We start from the raw sequence: 20,551 nt of genomic DNA on the forward strand, positions 1-20,551 counted from the left end.
GCATATTTATATATACACACTTTACATGTATTTATAAAGCTGTTAAAAAAAAAGAGAAGGGAGGAGGTAAACCCCAGGAAGAACAAAAAGCTGTTTTATCCGAAGAGGAAAATGAAGAAGAAATTGGAATTATTAGATTAAAGGATTTAAGGCTCCAGTTTAGAGTTCTTATGTCCTACCATGCACAGAGCACAGGTGTCATACTAGAACAATGACAGACAAAATTTCTCAGTTAAATGAGGTTATCATGTGGATTTATGGGTGGGGGTGTATGTCAGTAGCTGTAGCACAGAGGTCTGTATTTATAATTTAGCTTCTTGTCAATTTCTTTCTTACCTGTATTTTCACCAGTTGAATTTGTCTTTATGTAGGCAGAATAAGTAAAAACAGTCTCCATACTTGGTACTGTTTTTTCTTAACGCCTGTAGAGTTTTTTCCTCCATATGGAGCAGCTCAGAGGGTTTCCATTTGATAATCAAGTTTTCCATTCCTGCTTAGGAAGGTGGTTTTGGGGGGTGTTTTTAACAGAATGCTGCCTGTGGGGTAATTCCAGCAGGGTTTTCTATTGGAACCCTGGGTGTGAGGATCCCTCTGCAGTGATTTTAATAACCTCTCCTGAAGGGCAAGCTCCTTGTTTTCCACTCCTCCCATTCATTTGAAAGGCAAGGTTGCTTTCCCAGGGTGCTTGCCAGAGCTCTGGTGAGTAATGGATTTTTGCACCAGGGAAGTCCTTGCGCGGCACTTTCCTGCTTGACCTCTAGCTCTGGGTAGAGCCTGTTCCCAGAGCTGCACTGGATATGCCCCTAGCTCCTAAGGGGGCTCAGCTGAAGCAGCAAAGGCTTGAGGGACTGCATTTCCTCACTCTGGTTTGGAGTGTGAATTACATTCCTCTTTAAAGTTAAATGGACTTAAACTTGCTGTCCCTCTTGGATGCTAAATGGGAAAAGGCAGTTAAGGTCTGGGATCAGAAAATAGAACATTCTAGGCACTGGAAAGCTTTGTAGGATTTTAAAACCTTTTTTTTTTTTAATCTAATTTTATACCTCATATATTTTGGAGAAGGCAGATGCACAGTGTGTATATAAAACCAGCAAATAATTAGTTAAAATATATGGCAGGAAAATGTCTGTATTTCAGCAAGACTCAATCTGTGTCTAATATTGGAAATGCTAACAGCAATGTCAGATTAGTATGTGGTGACTGTACTTAGCAATGTTTGGGGTTCTGATAGGAAACAGTTCAGATTTTAAGAGTTTGTTTCCCAACAGGTAGCAAAAAACCAGATTTAGTCTTCTTAGCCGGCAAGAAAGCAGGGATTTTGTGTAATGCCACAGTCTGGGTACGCTTCTTCAATGGGCACAAGGTATTCTTTTGGAGCTAGCTCACTCTGTGCTGGTATGAATTACAAAATAGGAAGAAATTGTGTGAATATGAACTGCATGCACTTTTTGTATATGGCAGAGTTCATTAATCAAGCCCAGGGGGGAGAAGGATTAATTGTCATTAATGCAGAGGGACATGGGGGTGTGGGAGGGTTCCGTCCTCATTGGGAGCTGCGTGTCTGCCCGTAATTGAACCAAGAACTTAATTAGGATGGCTGATACGGAAAGGAGCAAGTCCTGATAAAATGAGACAATGGCTTTTGCCTGGTGGCCCCTGGTTTTTACAAGGCAGGAGTTCAGGCAGTGGAAAATCACTTTGGGAGTGCAAGCGAGGCGCTGGGCGATGCAGAGCCAGCAGAAGCAGCTGGATGTGCGGAGTCAGGGAGGTTGACTCCATCCTCTGCCTCGTGCCCTCCGTGTGCACTGGCCTCTTCTGTGTCCTTTGCTGCTCCAAGCAAATAAAAACTCCTATTTTTGGTTCTAGACTGACTTAAAATTCATGGCAAGTAAATACAAACCGCTTACTTTGCCTGGAGTGATAGTTTCTCTGAGTTTGCTGTGGAATTATGGGATTTTATAACTTTCAGGTTAGATGGCATGATTCTGTTTGTTTTGGGATAGTCAAGGTTGTATAAGTGCACCTGTATGACCTTAGACCACCTGTTCTGATATGTTGAGTTAGTAAAATCTGAAATAAAAATGTATTAATACAGAATTGAACTATGTCACTACTCAGAGGACAGCAGAAAAGTTTAGGCACTCAAGAAAAATGATCTTTATACCTTTCTGTTAATTTATCAGCGAGTATCTCCTTTCTAAAGATGGCTTAATGTGGCTTCTTAATTTAAAATAGATCTGTTTTTTTCTGCTCTAAGCAGCATTTTGTAGAAGTTGCATAGGATGCCTGTGCTCTGCCTTGGGGAAAGGGTGCTTTTCAACCATATCCGAAGAACAGGCGTTTGTGCTATTGCACATTTGAATGGAGCAGCTGAACAGGGGGAGCTTCGGATATTACACCCGGTTATGTTTGTATTTGTGCACTTTGTTTATCTGAAACAAAGCTCAGTATTAGGCACCACTGGTTACTGCCAGCTGGGCCCTCGCTCCCTGCTCACAGCTGTGTGCTCAGCACTGGGGCCTGCAGAGAATGGCTAATTAGACAACCAGGCAGAACAAAGCCCACACAGTGGGGCTGGCACAATAGCATTCCTGTCTCACACTGGTCAAAAGATGGATTTTATGTCTTTATTCCTCCCCCCTCGCTCCTATAGTACAGCACGGATCAATAAGTTCTTCTTGTCCCTATGCAAGCACAGAGTCCTGTACTATTTCTCCCAAAGGACATGGATTTGCACAGAACTTGCATGGAAACAAGCAGAGACCTGGCAGGGTTGGGCACAGTGTTTTGAGTAGAGGCCCTTTAAGCTTTTTATACTTTAGTATGCAGTTTTTATTAATTTTTAAAGTAACTTTGGAGAAAATGGTAATTAATGTAGGGATTGGGTGATATTTGCATTATTTACTATTTTTAAACTGTTTAAGTGAAAATTTGAATTGGTTATAATATGTGTATTAGGTGGTCCTTTATTATGAATGTGTATGAAGCTGTAACTGCATGAAAAGCAATATGGAGCTGGAAAATATAGTTTACAGTTCAATTCAGAATGTGAATGTGCTGTATTGGGCTTGCCAGGCCTACACTTTCAATGGACATGATGTACTCAAGCTCTGGGAGTCTGTTCCGATTGCTCATTATGCATTTCTATTGGCAGCTTTGTGTCAAGTTCATCCAGGTTTGGGGGTTATAATTCCTCCAGTTTGGTTGCTGGTTTGGGAGGGAAGAGCCTGATCCCTGTTTCTAAGTCACTGCTGGCTTTGTCAAGTTGGCAGTGTAGCCTCAGCGAGGCAATGTTGTCTCTTGTCTGTGCTAGGACTTTGAAAGAAAAACCCTTGCCTCACTTTTAAGAAAACCTGAAAATGACTTATATTTCTGTGTGAGGGAGAGGGTTAGGTGTTCTCTTCCAGTCACTGAAAGAAAGAGCCATTTAAAGAAGTGCATGTCCCGATGACATATATCTTAAGTTTGCATTAACTTCTCACTTCTGTGCTCAGTTGAAGTTTGAATCAGAGTTTGAGGAAGGCTCAAAGCAGCTCATCATGTAACAAACTCCCTCCCCCGACTTTTTTCTCCAAAATGGTAATTTCCTTTCCTTGTGTTAAAAGAAAACCATCCTGAGTTTATAGGAAACCTGGAAATCCTTTAAAGTGGGCAGAAGGAGGCGGGTGTGCTGCCCGACCAGGGAATGCTGATTTTAATGAGGGTGGCTCTAATGACTCATCCTGACTCAGTGCCTTTTCATACAGAGAGTAATTAGATCGCCGGGCAGCATGTGCTGGAGGTCAAAAGTGTAAGTGGATTTAAGGGGAAGAAAGGGCTGAGTTCAGGGGGATGAACTTGGCTGTCTCTGAGGGCTTTTTTGTGGGTTCTTCGAGGCTGCTGTGGGGGATGTCAGGGCTAATATGGCCCTGGAGAGTGGAAAGGTGACTGAAGGCTGCTGAAATTGTAGGCAGAAAAAACTGTTCTGTGGCATCAGTGTGTGCTTTTTCCAGTGCTCAGATTCTGTGAGCCTTGCTCCCAACTTCTCTTTGGTGATCATTAGGAGTGTACATGCAAGAATGAAGTGACATTCACAGCCATAGTCACAGTGCTGCTGAAGTATTCAATCCCTTTCAGAGATGTGCCAAGAGCACAGCCTGCTCTTTATCTGTTGTGGGTATCACAGCTACACCTTGTATACTGCACAAAGAACAGGCAAAATACAAGTAAATACTGAGGCTTTGTGCCATGGCCTGGCTGATTGTACCAGGACACTCAGATGTGTCTTAAAGCCAAAGGCCTGGCAATGCCACTCACTTGGATTCAGTTTCACTTGATCCTCTGTGTAGAGACTCCATGCTAAGGAGCTGTCACAGAGATCATTACAGTAAGTTTAAGGAGCTGGGAATAATGGACTCATCCAGATCACAAACTCGAGGAACTCTAAGAGGATGCAGTGTTAAGTTTCCTCTTTTCCATAGCCTAATTTTTACCCAGCTCCCTACATTTGTAGTGATTCCCTTGAATCAGGGCTGTGTTATGCCGGGAATGACACAGATGTTTGCAGGAAAAAACCTTCATCCTGACAAGTCTGTAGCTGATGTTCTGCAGCAGTGATGTCTGGCACCCCTCTGGGGAAGCAGGCTGGGAAGGGGCTGCAGGTCAGAGGGCAGGGAAGCAATTCCTCTTGCTAACAGCACCGTGTAAAACACAGATAAAATCTGGGGTAGGAAAGAACTTTCCAGCTGATGTCAAAACACACCAAGCTGAGATCAAACTCTCTGGGTCTTCCTGAGGTTGGCATTGGGCAGTTTTGACCCTGAGGAATAAATTGCATTCTTTCTAATTTAGCATTCTAAAGGATACTCCATTAGGTTCCTCTGCTTCAGCTTTGGCCAGGCATCATCCAGCTCTGGTCGGGATATTAAGGTTCTGTTGATAAAAACTATTTTATTTTCAGTATTCCAGCTTTTTTTTTTAATGTAATCACATTTTATATGGCAAGCAAATCCCATGCTTTCAGCCTGATGGTAGGATCTTGTCTTGCCAAGACCAATCTTGTCAAGATTTTGAATTCACCTTTGTCCATGTGATGTTCCACTGAAGCAGTGGGATTACCTTCAAAGGGAAGGATTACAGAGGCTTGGCTATGAAACCACCATAACAACACAGGGCAGGTTGCTTTCGTGTTGCACAGCAAAATGCAAAAGTCTGTAGGTGATTAAATTCCTTTTTTAAAAATTATTATTTTTCTACATAAAATTATAAATACTTAGCAGCTATTTGTATTATATATGGTGACTTTTTGAATGCTGTTTTAGAAATTCCATTACAGGGAAATATTTATACTTCCTCTATGCTTCTATAATGAAGTGTGGTTGTTACTGTGTGAATACATGGGCTCTGTGAATTCTCCCAGAATTTCTCATTAAGCACAGAGGAGCAGTGGCATTGGGAGCCAGTTCTCAGCTAGAACAGGCTCCTCTCCAGCAGCAGAAATTGAGTGTCTGGCCAAGGAGAGGTAGTCACAGGTAGGACCTTCTGATGCCGGGACGGTCCAGGATTCTTTTCCATCACTTTCTAGGGATCAAATTGGGGCTTAGTAGACTGCTCCATGGATTTTCCTCTATAAAAGCACAAGTGACACTTGCTATTTTTCCTGTTTCCTCACCCATTCCACACCAGTTTCCAGGCACCTGGCATTTCTGGGTTCATCCTATCAGGCCCTGTGTAAGCAGTCTATGTCCAGTTTATTTAGACTTTCCCTCTGCTCTGAGGGACCTGGCATTGCCAAAGGTCAAACCAATAAAGGCTGAAGTGAGGAAAGCAGGAAGCACTTGGAGCTTCTTGACATCAGGTCCTTAGTCCCATTCACCTTTGGCTGGGTGAGTGCCTGTGAAGACCAGGACCTGTGAATATTGAGCTTTTCAGGATGGTTTGTCCTAGAGCCCACAAAAAGTTCATTTCTCTTTAGTTTAAACAGCTGATGGGAAAGACTTGAAGATGTAACTAGCTGAAGCACTACAGTGACTAATATAATGACATTTGCAGTGTGCCTTAGGTCCTGAAGTAAGATTCAAGGACGAGCTTTAAATAAATCACAAAACCACTTGGAAACTTTGGTGTCAGAAGTTCAGGCCCTAATAAATGATTCAGCTTTGAGGCAGGTCAGAGCCACTTCCCCTCCTTTGCCTTCTCTCTCTCCCTCCACATGAATTAAAAAAAAAAAAAAAAAAGGAAAAGAATGCATTGGAGAAGGACAAGCAGTGGATTTAAAGAAAATGGAAATTATTTTGCTTTACAGCAGAGAGCAGTACACAGCCCCCGGTGCAGTGTGCTGGATTTTGTGCTGGGATACGACAGCACAGCGTTACTCCATTTCTGTCTGCCCTCCTATTGATTACCATGACAAGAGGCACATTGTGAGCAGGGCTCTTCACTTTCTCTTTGCTCATTTCCTATTGCTGCACTGGTGTTGAGCAGGCTTGTGCTTAAACTTGACGAGACCAGAATTAAACCATATCCTGAGATATTCTTCTTCCGACTGATATGTGTTAGGAAAAACCCAGAGTTTAAATCTATGCTTTAAAAAGTAAAAGGTATGTTTTCTTTACTCCTTGTGCAGTAGGAACTGACAGTGTTTTTAGAAGCTCTGGCTTCTTTCAAGTTGTGTTAATTCTTTTTATATAGATGAAAGCAAAATGAGGCGTTTGAAGCACTCTCCCATTGCTGAAGGCTGGAAATCATGCAGCTGAGTCCCTGGCTTCATTTGCACTTCTCCCGTGCGGGGCTTCCAAGCTGAGACTATGAGATGGATCTGTTTAAGCCTTGCTGAGTTAAAATGCAGCCTGGTAACTTGTCAATGTGTGTCAACTGCTCCTTTAAGGAGGGACAAATTGTCTGAAGCTGCTGGTGGTTAATAGTGCAGCTAAAACAAACAGGGAAAGGTTTTGCTTTTCGTGGTCTCTGCTCTGGATTCTGAACCTCGAGCCATTGTTCCCGGTGACTTCTAGGATGTTTGAGATTTGTGGACCTTAGCTTCTGAAGCATCAAATGCACCACCAACTGCTCCTTCACAGCCACGTTTCCTTATTGTTCCTGTGCTTTGCCTGCAGTGCTCAGTGTGAACTTTGTTTCCCACAGGATCTGCAGGCGTGGGTGAGCGGCGCTCACGAGAACGGCTTTGTCCTCGTCTCCTTCGGCGCTGGAGTCAAGTACCTGTCAGAAGATATCGCCAATAAGTTGGCACACGCCCTGGCAAGGCTGCCCCAGAGGGTCATCTGGAGGTAAAGGCCCTGTTGGAGCAACTTGGGGGGGTTTGGAGAGTGCTTGTTTCCCACTGGAGTTGAGGCTGCCTGGGTGGCACAGACAATGTGACACTCCTGAAAAACGCTTGACATGAAAATACTGCAATATCCTGGTAACAAGGAGAAGCAGTTACTGTTGTGGCAGAATAAGGCGTGGTTACACTCCTGGGCTGCGTTTATGTCCTTGGAAGGATTAGAGACAGTGAAAACAAGCTAAGGTTATACCGTTAAGGACATAGTGTCTCTATTTTTGATGAAGAAACTACCCCAGGGCTCAAGAATGAATTCTGATGATGAAAAGCCTCCATTTTCTTTCTTCTTCCCCTTTTCTCTCACTCTTTTAGGCCCTTTTCCTCTTTTATGTGTAAACATAGCCTTTCATTATTGATTTTCCCACTTGCTTGTTCTCTGTGAGAAATTGAAGGAAGAGAAATTTTCTGAAGTCAGAGTCAGTAAGAAGCATTCTTAGTTCTAAAAACATCTTGAGTGGTGCTCACAACTCCCTGTAAAAATCCAGAAACTGTTTAGTCAGCTCTGCTTGGTGTCAAGCATCTCTGATATGATTTGGTGGAGTTCATGTGAACTATTTCTTTTTTTTCAAATATGCAGTGTCTTAGACTTCATGTGAGTGTCTCACAACCCTGCCACACTCTTGGAGTTGTATTAATAGTTTTGGTGGTCTGTTCTCCACAATATTTTAGGGACTGTCCTTGCTGCTGTCTGTAGTTCAAGGATCAAATCTCACTAATGAACAGGAAAAATGGAATTTTTTTCAGGCTCTGTCACAGAATCTGCAGTAGTGAAGGTAACATCAGTTTTTGTTAGGAGTAGAGCCATTGTTTTCTTACGAATCCCACAACACTTCTTGGCTTCTAATTAATAATCCCAATTTATCTTAGTGCTTTTCTTCTGTCCTTTTACTATGTTTTCCCTGGAATATGCCTCTTTAGGAAGCATCCATGTTTTGTAGTAAATAAATCTGGAGGATTTTTCATAAGGACAGCTTTTTTTTTTTAATGCCAACCCAACAATTTCATTTAAAGCCTTCTATTAAAATTTAGATATTTATAGATCAGTCAAGTGTAACTTGGAATTTTTGGGGATTTGGGGTTGGTTTTGTTCCTTAGGTCATGGACCTGTGTGTTGGACAGAAAAATAGTGAGTACTACTTGGCAGTCTTAATGTCATAGTGTTAAATCAAGGGATTTTTATAGGTTTTTATGCCCTTCTAGTTAGGGCATTAAAAAACTATTTATCTAGTTAACATAATTAATTGCTTTTATATAACTTAGCATAAATAATTTAGGCTTTTTTCAACATACAGAAGTACAGGTCACTTACAAAGATGTGTTGTGGATTCTTTGTTCAGTAACCAGAGTTCCAACAATGTACGTTTTGCTTCATTGGGAAAGTGTAGCTGGTTCTTTCTGAAGTTGCAGTTCCAGTCCTCTGTAATAAACAAAACAACCCTTTCCTTTGGTAGTTACTTGGGAGGGTTTGATAACTGTTTCCATTTCATGTTACTGGTTTAGGTTTTCAGGAAACAAACCGAGGAATTTAGGCAACAATACCAAGCTGATCGAATGGTTGCCACAAAATGACCTCCTTGGTGAGTATCTGTTTCCATTATTTATTGCTTATTCTCTCTTGAGTTCAGTTTGTTCTTCCAAAAATACTCTTCTGAATTAGCAGTTGTTATAAAGCCAGGATAATTTCTGTCACGGAGCAAGAATATGAAATTAGGGTCTGAAGAGAGATCAACACCTCTCTGTTAAATGTCTTTTTCCCTGATGCAAATTGCATGTTTTCCCTAAGTTCAAGCACTGTTCAAGGAGTCCTGAAACTGAGCATCAGAGTAAGTTTTAGGAGTCTGTAAATACTGTTTTATAAAGGCAAGAAAGCTCTACCAGAACCTGGGTATGTGATGCAAGCTGATAACCTTTCTGTTGAACTGAGGTGCTTCAGGTTCTCAGGGGAAAATGAAACTTGATGTTTTATTTTTCTTTCTTTTCCCTGTCAAAGGGTGCCTGAGCCCCTTGCAGATCTGAGAGGCTGCTGAGTATTTGACTGCTTCTGGTACACCTGGATGTCTGTGTGTTCCCAAAACAGCTCTGATGGGAGCTGATGAGTGCATTAAGCATCAGTGTGTGTGAGCTGGAGAAGGTAGTGAGTAGGCAGATGACTCCTAGAGCAGGTAGATTTGTTTTGGTTACAGCGTTGCTCTGAGGCAGCCAGGCTGCTTTTCCCATCACATGAGGCTGTTGCTGTGATTGTCAGGTCTTGCTAAGCTCAAGTAAGGCATGTGAGACTTTAGGGAGAGTGTGACTTCAGTTGTCCTGCCATTTAAAAAAATGATATTCCATACAAAAGTGTGCTCCCCCTTGCTCAAATGTACTGCTGGACCTTCTGGACTCACCACCTGCAGCTCCTCAGGAGTGGGCAATGCATATGAATTACTCCATTAATCATTTTACACTACTCATACACATAAGAATTTTCTTTCTTTACTTTGGCTGTTCTCTCTCTCAGTGTGTAAGGAAATGATTTAATGCATGAGGAATTTCAGCAGAGTGAGTTTAGGTAGAACTTCAGAACAAGCTGCAGTAATTTTAATCTGCCTGAGTTGCAGTTACAGAAACATGGTGATCAATTTGTTGTACCCAGGTGCTTCAACAACAGGAGATAAAGTGCATTTTGTAACCTTCATGCCTCTTGTGGTTCCAGGTCACTCTAACATCAAAGCTTTCCTCAGTCACGGAGGCTTGAACAGCATTTTTGAGACCATGTACCACGGGGTGCCGGTGGTGGGCATCCCCCTCTTCGGAGACCACTACGACACCATGACCCGTGTGCAGGCCAAAGGGATGGGAATTCTGCTCAACTGGAAGACCATGACTGAGAGTGAGCTCTATGAAGCCCTAGTAAAAGTTATTAATGACCCCAGGTATGGAATGAGCCATTGTGTTTGTGTGTGAATGGATAGGAAACCGTTGTGCAGTGGAAAAAAACTGCCTTGTATGATTTGTGTGTGCAGTTGGGGCAAGTCTGGGTGTTTGTCCTATTTCCCAGGATTACCCAACAACTGAAGTTTCTGTGTGGGTGCTGGGCTAGTTGCTCAGCACCAAAACTCAATTGTCTTGCTTGCGCTTTGTAGCAGTTGCCATGTGGAGGGCACAGAGGTTATGGAAACAAACCTGTCCCAACTTATTCTGTGTTGCAGACCAAGGTCCCTTTGTGTCTGTTTTGATTACTCCACACGAGCAGTCTGGCTGTGGTGCTGCCTGAAGCAAGATACATGTACATGGTTTGGGTTTTAGCTGAAATGGGGAGATATTCAGGAAGAGTGACTCTAAGTTCTGTGATTTTATTGTTAAAATATTATACTTAGTGTTATTTTCATGTTCTGGCTGATAATACCATTCATATCCAGATAAAAATGAGTGAGGGATTATCTGGCAGAATATTGTATTGGGATAACCCTAACTTCGGAGCCTGGTGCTACTGATGCTTCTTGCTTTCATGGCAGCTGAGTCTTTCTGGGAAAGGAGATTGCTGTCAGGAGCAAGCAGCAGAGAGGGGGAATGTTGAAAGCAACCTCGATAACATCAGTTGCATCACCTTCCCCTTGTGCAATTATCCTTGGTGTGAAAGCAAGTCCTGTGTAAATAAGCTGCAGACAGGAGAGGGAGAAATTGGCAGGGTCAGCTGCTGGGGTGAAAACCCAAAAGTTTGAGCGAAACTCCGGACCTGGGCAGAACTGGTTTATTGCAAAATCAACCCCAGGTTTCTCACTGTTGTCCATTTCTCTGGTGATTCAGTAGCACAATGAGATGACAGCTTTTCCTTTCTTCCTTGTTTGCTTCCCTCCCCCAGCTATCGGCAGCGGGCACGGCGGCTGTCAGAGATCCACAAGGACCAGCCTGGCCACCCGGTGAACCGGACTGTGTACTGGATCAACTACATCCTGCGCCACAACGGAGCCCAGCACCTGCGTGCTGCTGTTTACAGCATATCCCTCTTTCAGTATTTCTTACTGGATATTGCCTTGGTCCTACTAGTGGGTGCTGCCTTACTTTACTATGTTTTGGCCAGGATGGCCAAGTTAATCTGCAAGCAGAGCAAGCATCTCTGGTCCAATGACAAACATAGTGCTGTTAATGGACACTACCAGAACGGGATCCCCAATGGCAAGTATAGAAGGAACGGCCACATTAAGCATGAAAAAAAGGTGAAATGAGCCAACAGCCCCATGTAAAGTAGTAATGAATCAGATCAGTAATCGAATTTTATCGCTGTAACTTAGTCTAACAACTACTTAAAACCTCAATAAGCAGTTCTAACACTCCCCTTCAGTATGTAATATTATGTGACAAAATTCTACGGAACTAAGAGAGGTCTTTAAAAAACAAAACAAAAAAAAAAAGGCAAGCACAACCTAAAATGGAAAATATTTTATTCTTAATACTGATATGCAGAGAGGTTATTTTGGCACTGAAGTTTTTAGAAGCCTTAATTCTCTAAAGTTCTATACAATGACCGTATTTATGAATTTTCAGCTTTTAAAAGCTCAGTGTGTGTGTCCTAAATGAGGAGAGGTTTCTTTTTATTTGCAGAGGTGTTCTCCTTTTATTTTTTTATTTTAATATCTCCATCCTTTTAGCTGAGAGAACTCTCTAGTGCTAGTTCTGTGTTTCCTTTGTGGAAGGTTCAACCTGTTGTAAGAATGCTGTTTAAAACACAAGTGATTTCCCCCAGTCTTTATGTGAGAAATAGCAAGTTGTGGACTGAGAAAACAAACGTTAAAAAAATAGGAATAATCTTAAAGAGCACTGAAGAAAAATGGCAAAAATATGTACTCGTTTTACTGATAAAGCTGCATGACTCTTCTGCTCGCTACCAGTACTTTGGAGAAAAGGGTCCTGAGTGAGTCTACAGTGTGTCCTAACTTTAACTGAGACAAAATGTTGTCGCCTTTCTCTGCATACAGAATTTATGCCACAAAAATATTAGGGAGTCTTATTTCAGTTCCAAATACGGCTGTGTGGGAAGTAGATTCGCATAATTAAGAAAAATAAGTGAAACAACAGCAACAGAAAAAAAAAAAAAAAAACTTACAAAAATCTAGCTCTGTGCTTAGCGCAGGAGGTTTTGTGATGGCCCAGAGCTGTGCGAGACTCGATCCACTCCCTGGGGTTTGTTTAAAGGGAATGACCCCCACACAGCGCTCCCCCAGAGTTGAATGTCTTTCCTGTTAATTCTCATTAAGTTCTTTCTGAATCGCAATGTTTGTAGATGTTCTTTTTCAACAGTTGTCTCTGGAGAAACAGCAACATTACCTTCTATTAGTCTGGGCCACGCAATCCATGTTCCACCTAGTTGCCAATAGGAATTCTGTGCTGCGGGCTGTGTCCGGCCGTCCTGCCTGGGGCTGGTGGCATGTGTGGGGTGAGGCCTGGTCACCTGGCTGTGGAGGTGGCCCCGTGTCCCCCTGCCCCCAGCAGCCTCCTTCAATCACTGTCGCTGACACGGGGCCCCGCGCTACTGGGGTGGGAATGCCGGGCGCGGGATCCTTGCTGCCCTGCTGAACCAAAGTTGGCAACTCTGAGTTTTATTTCTGCGTCATTCTGTTTACTTGGAATTTGCACTACACACGTTGTGAGTGTACGCTTTATTTATTTGTAGTTCGAGGTCCCGTGGCTGAGAGGGAAAGGAGGGAAGTCCAGAGGTTTTGCCTTGTGTCGCTCACTAACATGGGAGGAGTTGGGATGATGACGGGATGCTGAGCTCATCTTCATACACAGTGATGCAAAATTTCATCACCATTCCATCAGGAGCCTCGGTCCTACAGCAATAAATAACAGTGCAGATATGTTTCTAATACGCAGGGCGGCTCCTCGTGCTGCTCTCTGAATACTTGAACACAAAAATGGTATTATAAATATAAGCCTCTTAGCTATACCTTTTTACAATCTCGCAGCCCGTGGCAACTACAGGAGCACACAGAGGCGATGAATGGTGGGATGGTGAGAAGACTTCGAGTGTATGAATGACTTGGTTTAAAATGTGGGGGTTTTTTGGCATTAAAGAAGGTACAAAAGCACTGACCGGATGATTAAGCATAATTTAATCTCCACTGTGATAAAACTTAAGCAATAAACATGGATTTAATAGAGAAATTCTGTTGTTGGAAGTATATTTTTGTTCAGCTGGATGCTGGTTGTCTCCAAGTACCCACTGTATGTGTGTACTTTAACGTGGATGCTTACTGATATACACACAACTTTTCAGTGTTTACTGTGGTGCATGATATATATTTGAAATCAAAAATATTGCTGGTTTTTGTGAGTGTAGCTCCATTTCCTGTAGGAGCTTTGAATTGAAAGAGAAAATGGTTAATTACATTTCTTGAAAGCAATTCCAATTTTTTGAGGTTGGTGGACATAGCTGGCACAGTGGTTTCTGTTTTGTTATTTTCCTGTACTTGGTAAAATCTTCACTTCAAAAGCAGGGCTGAAGAGTTTTTCACAGTGATGTTAGCTGAGATGATGGATTGGTTTCTTGAGTAGTCTCTGTAGGTAAAAACATGCTGCAATTCTTTTGCAGGAAGACGCAGTTGCTGTGTTCATTGTATTGCCAAATTCCTGACGAGGCTGATCCACCTCATGTCTAGAAATACCTGTTGTGTTTCAACTTCCTTCTAAGTTCAACTTCCTTCTAAGTTCAGGCACAAGCTGTTACTGTGGTTATTTCAATCCCCTCTTTGCCACAGCAAGCAAGTTGTTCCTGTGTTTCAGAGACAGAATGGAGCAGTGATTTCTGTTGGTGCCCAGCCAGTGTTGGAATCAGCCAGATGGCTGAAGGAATGTTAAAGCAAGGGTTTAAAACACATGTGTATCTCCAGAGTGCATCACAGTGTCAGGGCTGAGGCTTTAGTCACCCCTCTGATCAATATTAGTTGCTAGGCATGGAACAGAGAAGATCCTTAAAAGAAACTGAGTTCATCTTCCAAGACAGTGCTCTGCCACCAATTGGAAAATACCACAGTTGGGCCTTACTTATCCTAATGAAAACCACACCTTTTGGAAGCTATAAACCTGATTTATTTATGGGTATGTTTGTGTTTTCTCAAACAGAGGCCAGCAAATGCTGAATCTCATTTCACTGTAAAATGTAGAAGCACACTGTGTTGGGCAGTCCTGGTTGTCCTGTTAGATAGAAAAAATTAGAAAAAACTGTGTTCCTCATAGATTGAGAGGATGGAAGGCTGAATAGTATTTAGGGAAAGCTTGGAAATTCCTGTTCTGCAATTTACTATTAGAGTAGGGGACAGAATGATGAGCTGCAGAGGGCATAGGGATGTTCAGCAATTCTCTTTGATGTCTCTGTGTTATTTGTGCTCCTCAAAGCTCACCTGGTCATTTTTCAAGCTCTCTGCAAAAAGATGCACTGAATTCCTGTGACAGCCTGATGGGAAGGAATTGTTCTCATTCTAAACACGAACAGCTCTTTGCTTCTTGAATTGAAGCAGCAGATATGTGATCATCTCAGAGACTTTGAATACATTCCTAATTTCTGCTCCTGTGAGATTTGTGGCAAGGATAGGAGTTTTCAGCTCCAGGAGATGACCACTGAGGAAAACTTACTGAGACAGTAAATGTATATGTAGAGAAAATGGAATTCTGTAAGGAATTAACACATGTGCCTGTTTTTGTAAGAGGTTCTACTGTGTTGTGCCCTGCTTTTTTGTGCATTTATGCATCTTTTTTGAATGTTTCTGTATTTTCCCTTTTTGGTTCAGCAGCATTTTTACTGTGTGTTAGTTTCTGAGCTTGCCAAGTTTTGATTTGCCATTTTCCCGAAGCCCCCTTGGTATTTCCCTGCCTTCCTGGTTCTGCCTTCCAGGGTAACTCACCTGGAGACACCTTAACTCTGCCAGAAGCTGTTCCAGTAGCTCCATCCCAGCTCTGCTGGTCTGGAAAGATCCTGTGGATCCTGGATGTCCTCCCTGGGCTCTGTTGGCTCTTGGGTCGGGGCGGCCTCGCCCCAGGGAGCGTTTCCAAGCTGAGATTTAAGTTTGGACATTGGATATCACTGCAGATAAGACCTTTCAATGCTTCAGGCCTCACCCATGAGCTTCTTGATGAAAGAAATGTTTATTTAGCTTTTTCTTTTTGTTGTTTTTGGCTCTGCAGCCTCTGGTCTGGGAAAAGGTACAGTGCTGGGTCTTTTGGTGGTGCTGAGAAAAGCATGACAAGGAGACACGTGATTAAAATCTGCATTGCTTTTACTGGAAGAAAATGCTGGAATTTGCTTTTTTAGATTAAATGATAGGAACTTGGAGTGTGATTGATGGCTGGGCACAGCAAGGGGAAATAGTTTATTCCCTGGATCCCATTGCTTGAATTACTCAGGTACAAGAATTTAATCCATTCTTTTTAAGGACTCATTCCTACTGGCCACCTCTCCTGCTGTGGACTGCAAGTGGCTCCTCGTTTTTGCAGACAGATCTCCTTTGTGTGGAGCTGCACCACAAACGAACACGGTGAGAAGATCCAGGTTAAAAATAAGCCAAGGGAATAAACCCCAGGTCATTCCCTGTTTGTTTGTCTCTTTCAGAGCAGCCTCACACCACAAATGGAGCACTGAAGAAACCAGGGGGTGAGGAATGACATGTAATGAGGGGCAGGACTCTGTGCCTCCATCCTTTTCCAAAAAAAGGCAAATGAATCCACACCTGTGCATGAATCTTGGGATTCCTCAAAGATTCATCAGCTTCTTTAATTTTTTTTTTTAATGGATGTAAAGAGAAGAGTATCTCAAGGTAACAATAGGAAACATTCCAGTCTATCCATGGGAGCCTGATGGGATTGCTGTATCAAATTAAGGGGGAGGGGATGTATAAAAAAAAGCTTTTAGTTAAGAGGGTTAAAGTAACACTATAGGTAAAACAACTTTTCAGAAGTAACAAATTGTCATCACTGAAAAAATAATGTAAGAGCAACTTTAGGGCAGGTTACCATTCCCAGACCAGTGACCAATTTTCTTGCTACTACTTTCTTAGATAATTTCTTCATCTTCAGGAAATGTCCCAGAGACCTAAACCATTTCACCAGATGTATTGTTATGGATGGGTTCTGGACAGTCCTGCTGTTCCTGGGTGTGGGAGGAAAGGTTGGGAAAGCTGGACACTCCTTGTGTATAGGAGTCACCACATGTCCACCTGGGTGGCTTTCCTGATGAGCTGGCAGAGAGAAAACACAGAGAGAATCCTTGAGAGGTAGGAGAGGAATGGCAAGAGTGTGACCTTCTCCTTGATTTATCCATCCTATGGCATGAGGAATTTGTTTGTGGAATCTCTCGGGAGCTCATGTCAGAACTGTCCCCCTATGCTGTGTCACTTCAGCCTCATGCTCTGCTGTGTCCTTGCACCTTTTTCAGGTCATTGCCCTGCCCAAAAAGTGACCGCTGTGGCCTTCCTCTGGCTGGGCTATTTAGTGGTTGTCTTCAGTGCTCTGAGTTTTGCCCATTCTGTTCCAGGACAGGAAGGATTATTCCCAGCACTTGCTGGTTGATCTTGGGTGATCTGTGTAGGGGCCCCTCATCTCCTGCCCTCTGTGCTCCTGGCTGGGATGCAGGAGATGGCAGGTGCCCTGGGCTATGCAGGAGCCCTCAAGGGATGAGAGGTCCCTTTTTTCACACCACAACTGGGAACATGGTCTACATCCCAGTTTTGGGAGTGGGGAATAAAGGAGCTGTGTGGGTGGCAGCCAGAGGGCAGATGTCCAGGCCAAGTTCAAATATCAGTGTTCAGGCTGGAGGGATTTAAGCCATGTATAATTCTGGTCACTCTTTAAAGGCTGATTTCTCAAGTGTTTAGCCTACAAACTCAATTTGGCCTATATTTGAGGCTGAATTGCCTGAACCACCATGATCTGTGTAAAATGGAGGCCGGGTTGTAGCTCCCCTTCAGTGTCCAGGGACAGTCTGGGTGCCAAGGGAGAGTTCCTTCAGCCTCCTGAGTGTGCACGGTTCAGGAAGTTCATGGCAGAGAACAATTGCTTCTCAGGGCTGGAGCCATGGAAAGGTATGTCAGGTGTGGTGGGAGAGATCATTATCCATGGCAAGGGACCAGTCATGCAAGCCACAACTGCTCTTACTGACATTTTTGGGGAGGTTCAGTTGAGCTGAACATCAATATTCCCGTAACTACTGAAGCATTGCTGCCCCCTCACTCTCCTCACTGCCCTTATTTGCATTTTTCTCCTGATGCTTTGCCTCACTCTGAGAAATATGAAGACACAACCACCTCCCAGAAAAATCCCTGCTTGACAGGAGTTGCCCTCCCCAGGGCACCATGTCCAGAAGGGTTTGAATATTCTCAGGGAAGGAGTCTCCCCAGCCCCTCTCTGGGCAGGCTGCTCCAGCACACAGTTGTTGGAGCTGCTCTTTGCTCTCAGCATCCCTGAACCCCTGGGTTTGTTTGCACCAGATTTCAAGGAAGGAAAAGCCAATTCCCAGCTTGTTCTGTCCCACAGAGGACAGACAAAGGCTGGGAAGAGTTGAGGTTACACAGCAAGGAGTGTGGAAAAGGGCCTGGGAAGGGAGTTTAACCAAATAACTCTTCTGTGAGGCAAGACCAGAAAGGTAAAGGGAAAATTGGGCAGGAGAATATGGAAGTGTCCAAGGCCAGGTTGGATGGGGCTTGGAGCAACTTGGTGTAGTGGAAGGGGTTGGAATCAGATGGGCTGTATGGTCTCTTTCCACCCAAACTGTTCAGTAGTTCCATGATTCATTCTGTGATTTAGGCTGGTGGCTTTCTGATTGTACCACAGGAAGAAAATGCAGCTTAGTTTCACCCTGGAGCTTGATGAACTTGCAGCCAGCCCCTTCTGGCACACATGCAGACTGGAAAACCCTTTCCATTTCACTTCTGGGCATTTCTGGGCTGGGAAATATCTCAGTGTTTCCCAGCATCACCTTGGCTTCTCACTCTCTGATTCAAAGGATGGCTTTCCTCAGGAGGTGTGCTCTTTTGCATTTAAAAGGGAGTTTAACAGGCCTAAACCAATCCAAAATCTGCTTCTCATCCTGGCTGATATTTGAACTTGAGATTTGAAATCCCAGTTCATGGCATTATTTGAAATTTACAGTAATTTGTGTTTCTGGTTAAAAATAAGTCGGGATTTTTTGTTGTTTTTTGAGGGGTTGAGGAAGAATAACAAATGTGTGCACCCATGTACATGTGCCAACCTCCTACAACTGTGTCCATGTATCCCTGCCCGCTGTGCCAGCCCTTTAGCACCTTGGGCTGCTTTTTCCCGGGGTTGGAAGCTGAAGCATCCCACTGAAGGTATTCCCACAGTAGAGCGGCTTTCCCTGCAGACACGCTGTTAGGCATCTGCCGCTTTTTTCCGTTTTCATTTCTTGCCCTCCCATTTTCCAGTCCCCCGCTGTTCTCCATAGGTGGGGCTGTGCTGCCACCTGGCGTCATGTTCCCGCAAGCCGGGAAAGAGCCTCCTGCTTCTCGGGAAAAATGTTTTTCTGCTGCCCCTTGGGGCTGTGAGACCTTCAGAAAACCCTCAGCAACAAACAAATATTCCCCCCCGGTCCTCCCCCCCCCCCCCCCAAAACAAAAACAAAAACAAAAAACCAAAAAAAAAAAAACAAACCCAAAACCAACAACAAAAGAAGGGAAGCACAGAGACATTTTTCCCACATCCCATAGAGCTGCAGCTTCCTCCCTAGGAAGGGGTTTTTTTGGATGTTACGTGCTCTTTATTAGAAGTTTTGATTAGATAATGCTGTTGGGATTTGAGCCCTTCTGCAGTATCCTTTTTCTTATCCCCATTCCTTGATCTCTATAATAAGTCAAGTAGAGTCTTTCACATGTTGCTCTTGTCCCAGAGGATCCCTGTGGTTCAGGAGATGTGCTTTCCCACTAATTTCCCATGTTTACACGTCCTGGGTTGTGCAAGGCTCTGAGGGCAGAGCCAGGTGTCAGGAGCAAAAGTCACAGCTATGAATATGCCAGGCTTAGGGATTGAAGGCTGGGGAAACAGAAAGGTAATGTTTATTTTTCCTTAGGACAATGGGAAACTACTATTTTACAGGGAATCTCCCTGGCAAATACTAATTGCAGGCTTGAAGGATGCCACCACTGCCCAAGTGGAATTTGGGGGACTCAACTCTGGGTGGATCCTGCTCCAGCCCTGCCCTTGCTGTCCTTCCCAGTGCCTTTGGATTTGTGAGAAGCTGGATAGCACCAAGTGCAGTCTGTGCCTGAACACAAGGGGGTGATTCAGGGATTGGAAGAGGCTCCCATTGGTGCCCCCAGCACAAAGGCAGGATTCAGGTGGAGCAGCCCCATCCCAGGATGAAATTGCAGCCCCTGCACTGTGCCGAGGATGGGCCTTGTTTCCCTAATCTGCTGCTGCTCCACAGCTTTAAAGCTGAGGGAAAGAAAATCTGGATGTAAGTGCAGCTATGAAAGGAGTCAGTGATGGCTGGTAAATGTGAGATAAAATTATAACCAGAATGGGCAGGTAGGGATTTATTTTCGATGTGGGAATAACATCCATGCATGCACTCATAACCCCAAGGCAGCAGTTTGTCTCATCTCAGCCTTGCCAAACACGGGTGACCTTAGGCAGGAATAATTTTAAGGTCTACAAGGTCATGTCTTACTCCTTCATTCTGCTGCATCCTTTCTCTCAAAGATGAATTTGAGAATTGGTGATGTTTTTAAACCCCTGTTTTTTAACAGAGGAGTTTCTCACCTTCCTGGGTGGGAAATGAACATGTTTTCTCCACACATTTTACCTTTCCAGATTCACGAAGATTGTATGGAGTAAATTACGTAATCATTTCCTAAGTACAGGAGAATAGTTGCTAGTTTAAGATTTAACTGTATTCCATTTCTCAGTGCATCCCTAACTCAGGGAAGGTGGGAATGAGTCACAGAGTGGAAATCAGCAGATATCACAAATAATGTTTTTCCTGATGAATTAACACCCTGACCTCTTCAAGACGACTTTGGAGGTTGTTCAGAGCATCCTTGGCATTGTTTAATGGCTTTGCTCTGACATCCATCTTCAACCCAAATGGATTCTGCAATAGCTTAAAAAAGAAATTAAAAAGCAAGTTAGTGCTTGAAAGGTTAAAAAGGAATTCTGCTTGGCTTGACCTTGCTGGTCATGGGAATGATTCTTCTGAGATTTCAGATGCATTTCAATCCACAAATCAGGGGAAAGACACTCCAAGTTTTA

At 43.5% G+C, this 20,551-nt stretch overlaps 1 protein-coding gene across 2 annotated transcripts in view; it reads left to right on the plus strand.

The window, feature by feature from the left end:
• UGT8 (UDP glycosyltransferase 8) overlaps positions 1-13,462 on the plus strand; it is a 34,585-nt gene extending 21,123 nt beyond the window's left edge. For both annotated transcript variants that reach the window (XM_063157193.1, XM_063157194.1), the window contains 4 exons: positions 7,123-7,265; positions 8,819-8,895; positions 10,011-10,230; positions 11,160-13,462. In XM_063157193.1, the coding sequence (XP_063013263.1) occupies positions 7,123-7,265; positions 8,819-8,895; positions 10,011-10,230; positions 11,160-11,523 (804 nt within the window). In that variant the 3' untranslated portion in view covers positions 11,524-13,462. The remainder of the gene's footprint in view (positions 1-7,122; positions 7,266-8,818; positions 8,896-10,010; positions 10,231-11,159) is intronic.
• Positions 13,463-20,551: the final 7,089 nt, after the last annotated feature.

This window comes from Melospiza melodia, chromosome 5 (assembly GCF_035770615.1).
Source record: "Melospiza melodia melodia isolate bMelMel2 chromosome 5, bMelMel2.pri, whole genome shotgun sequence".
Taxonomy (NCBI): domain Eukaryota; kingdom Metazoa; phylum Chordata; class Aves; order Passeriformes; family Passerellidae; genus Melospiza; species Melospiza melodia.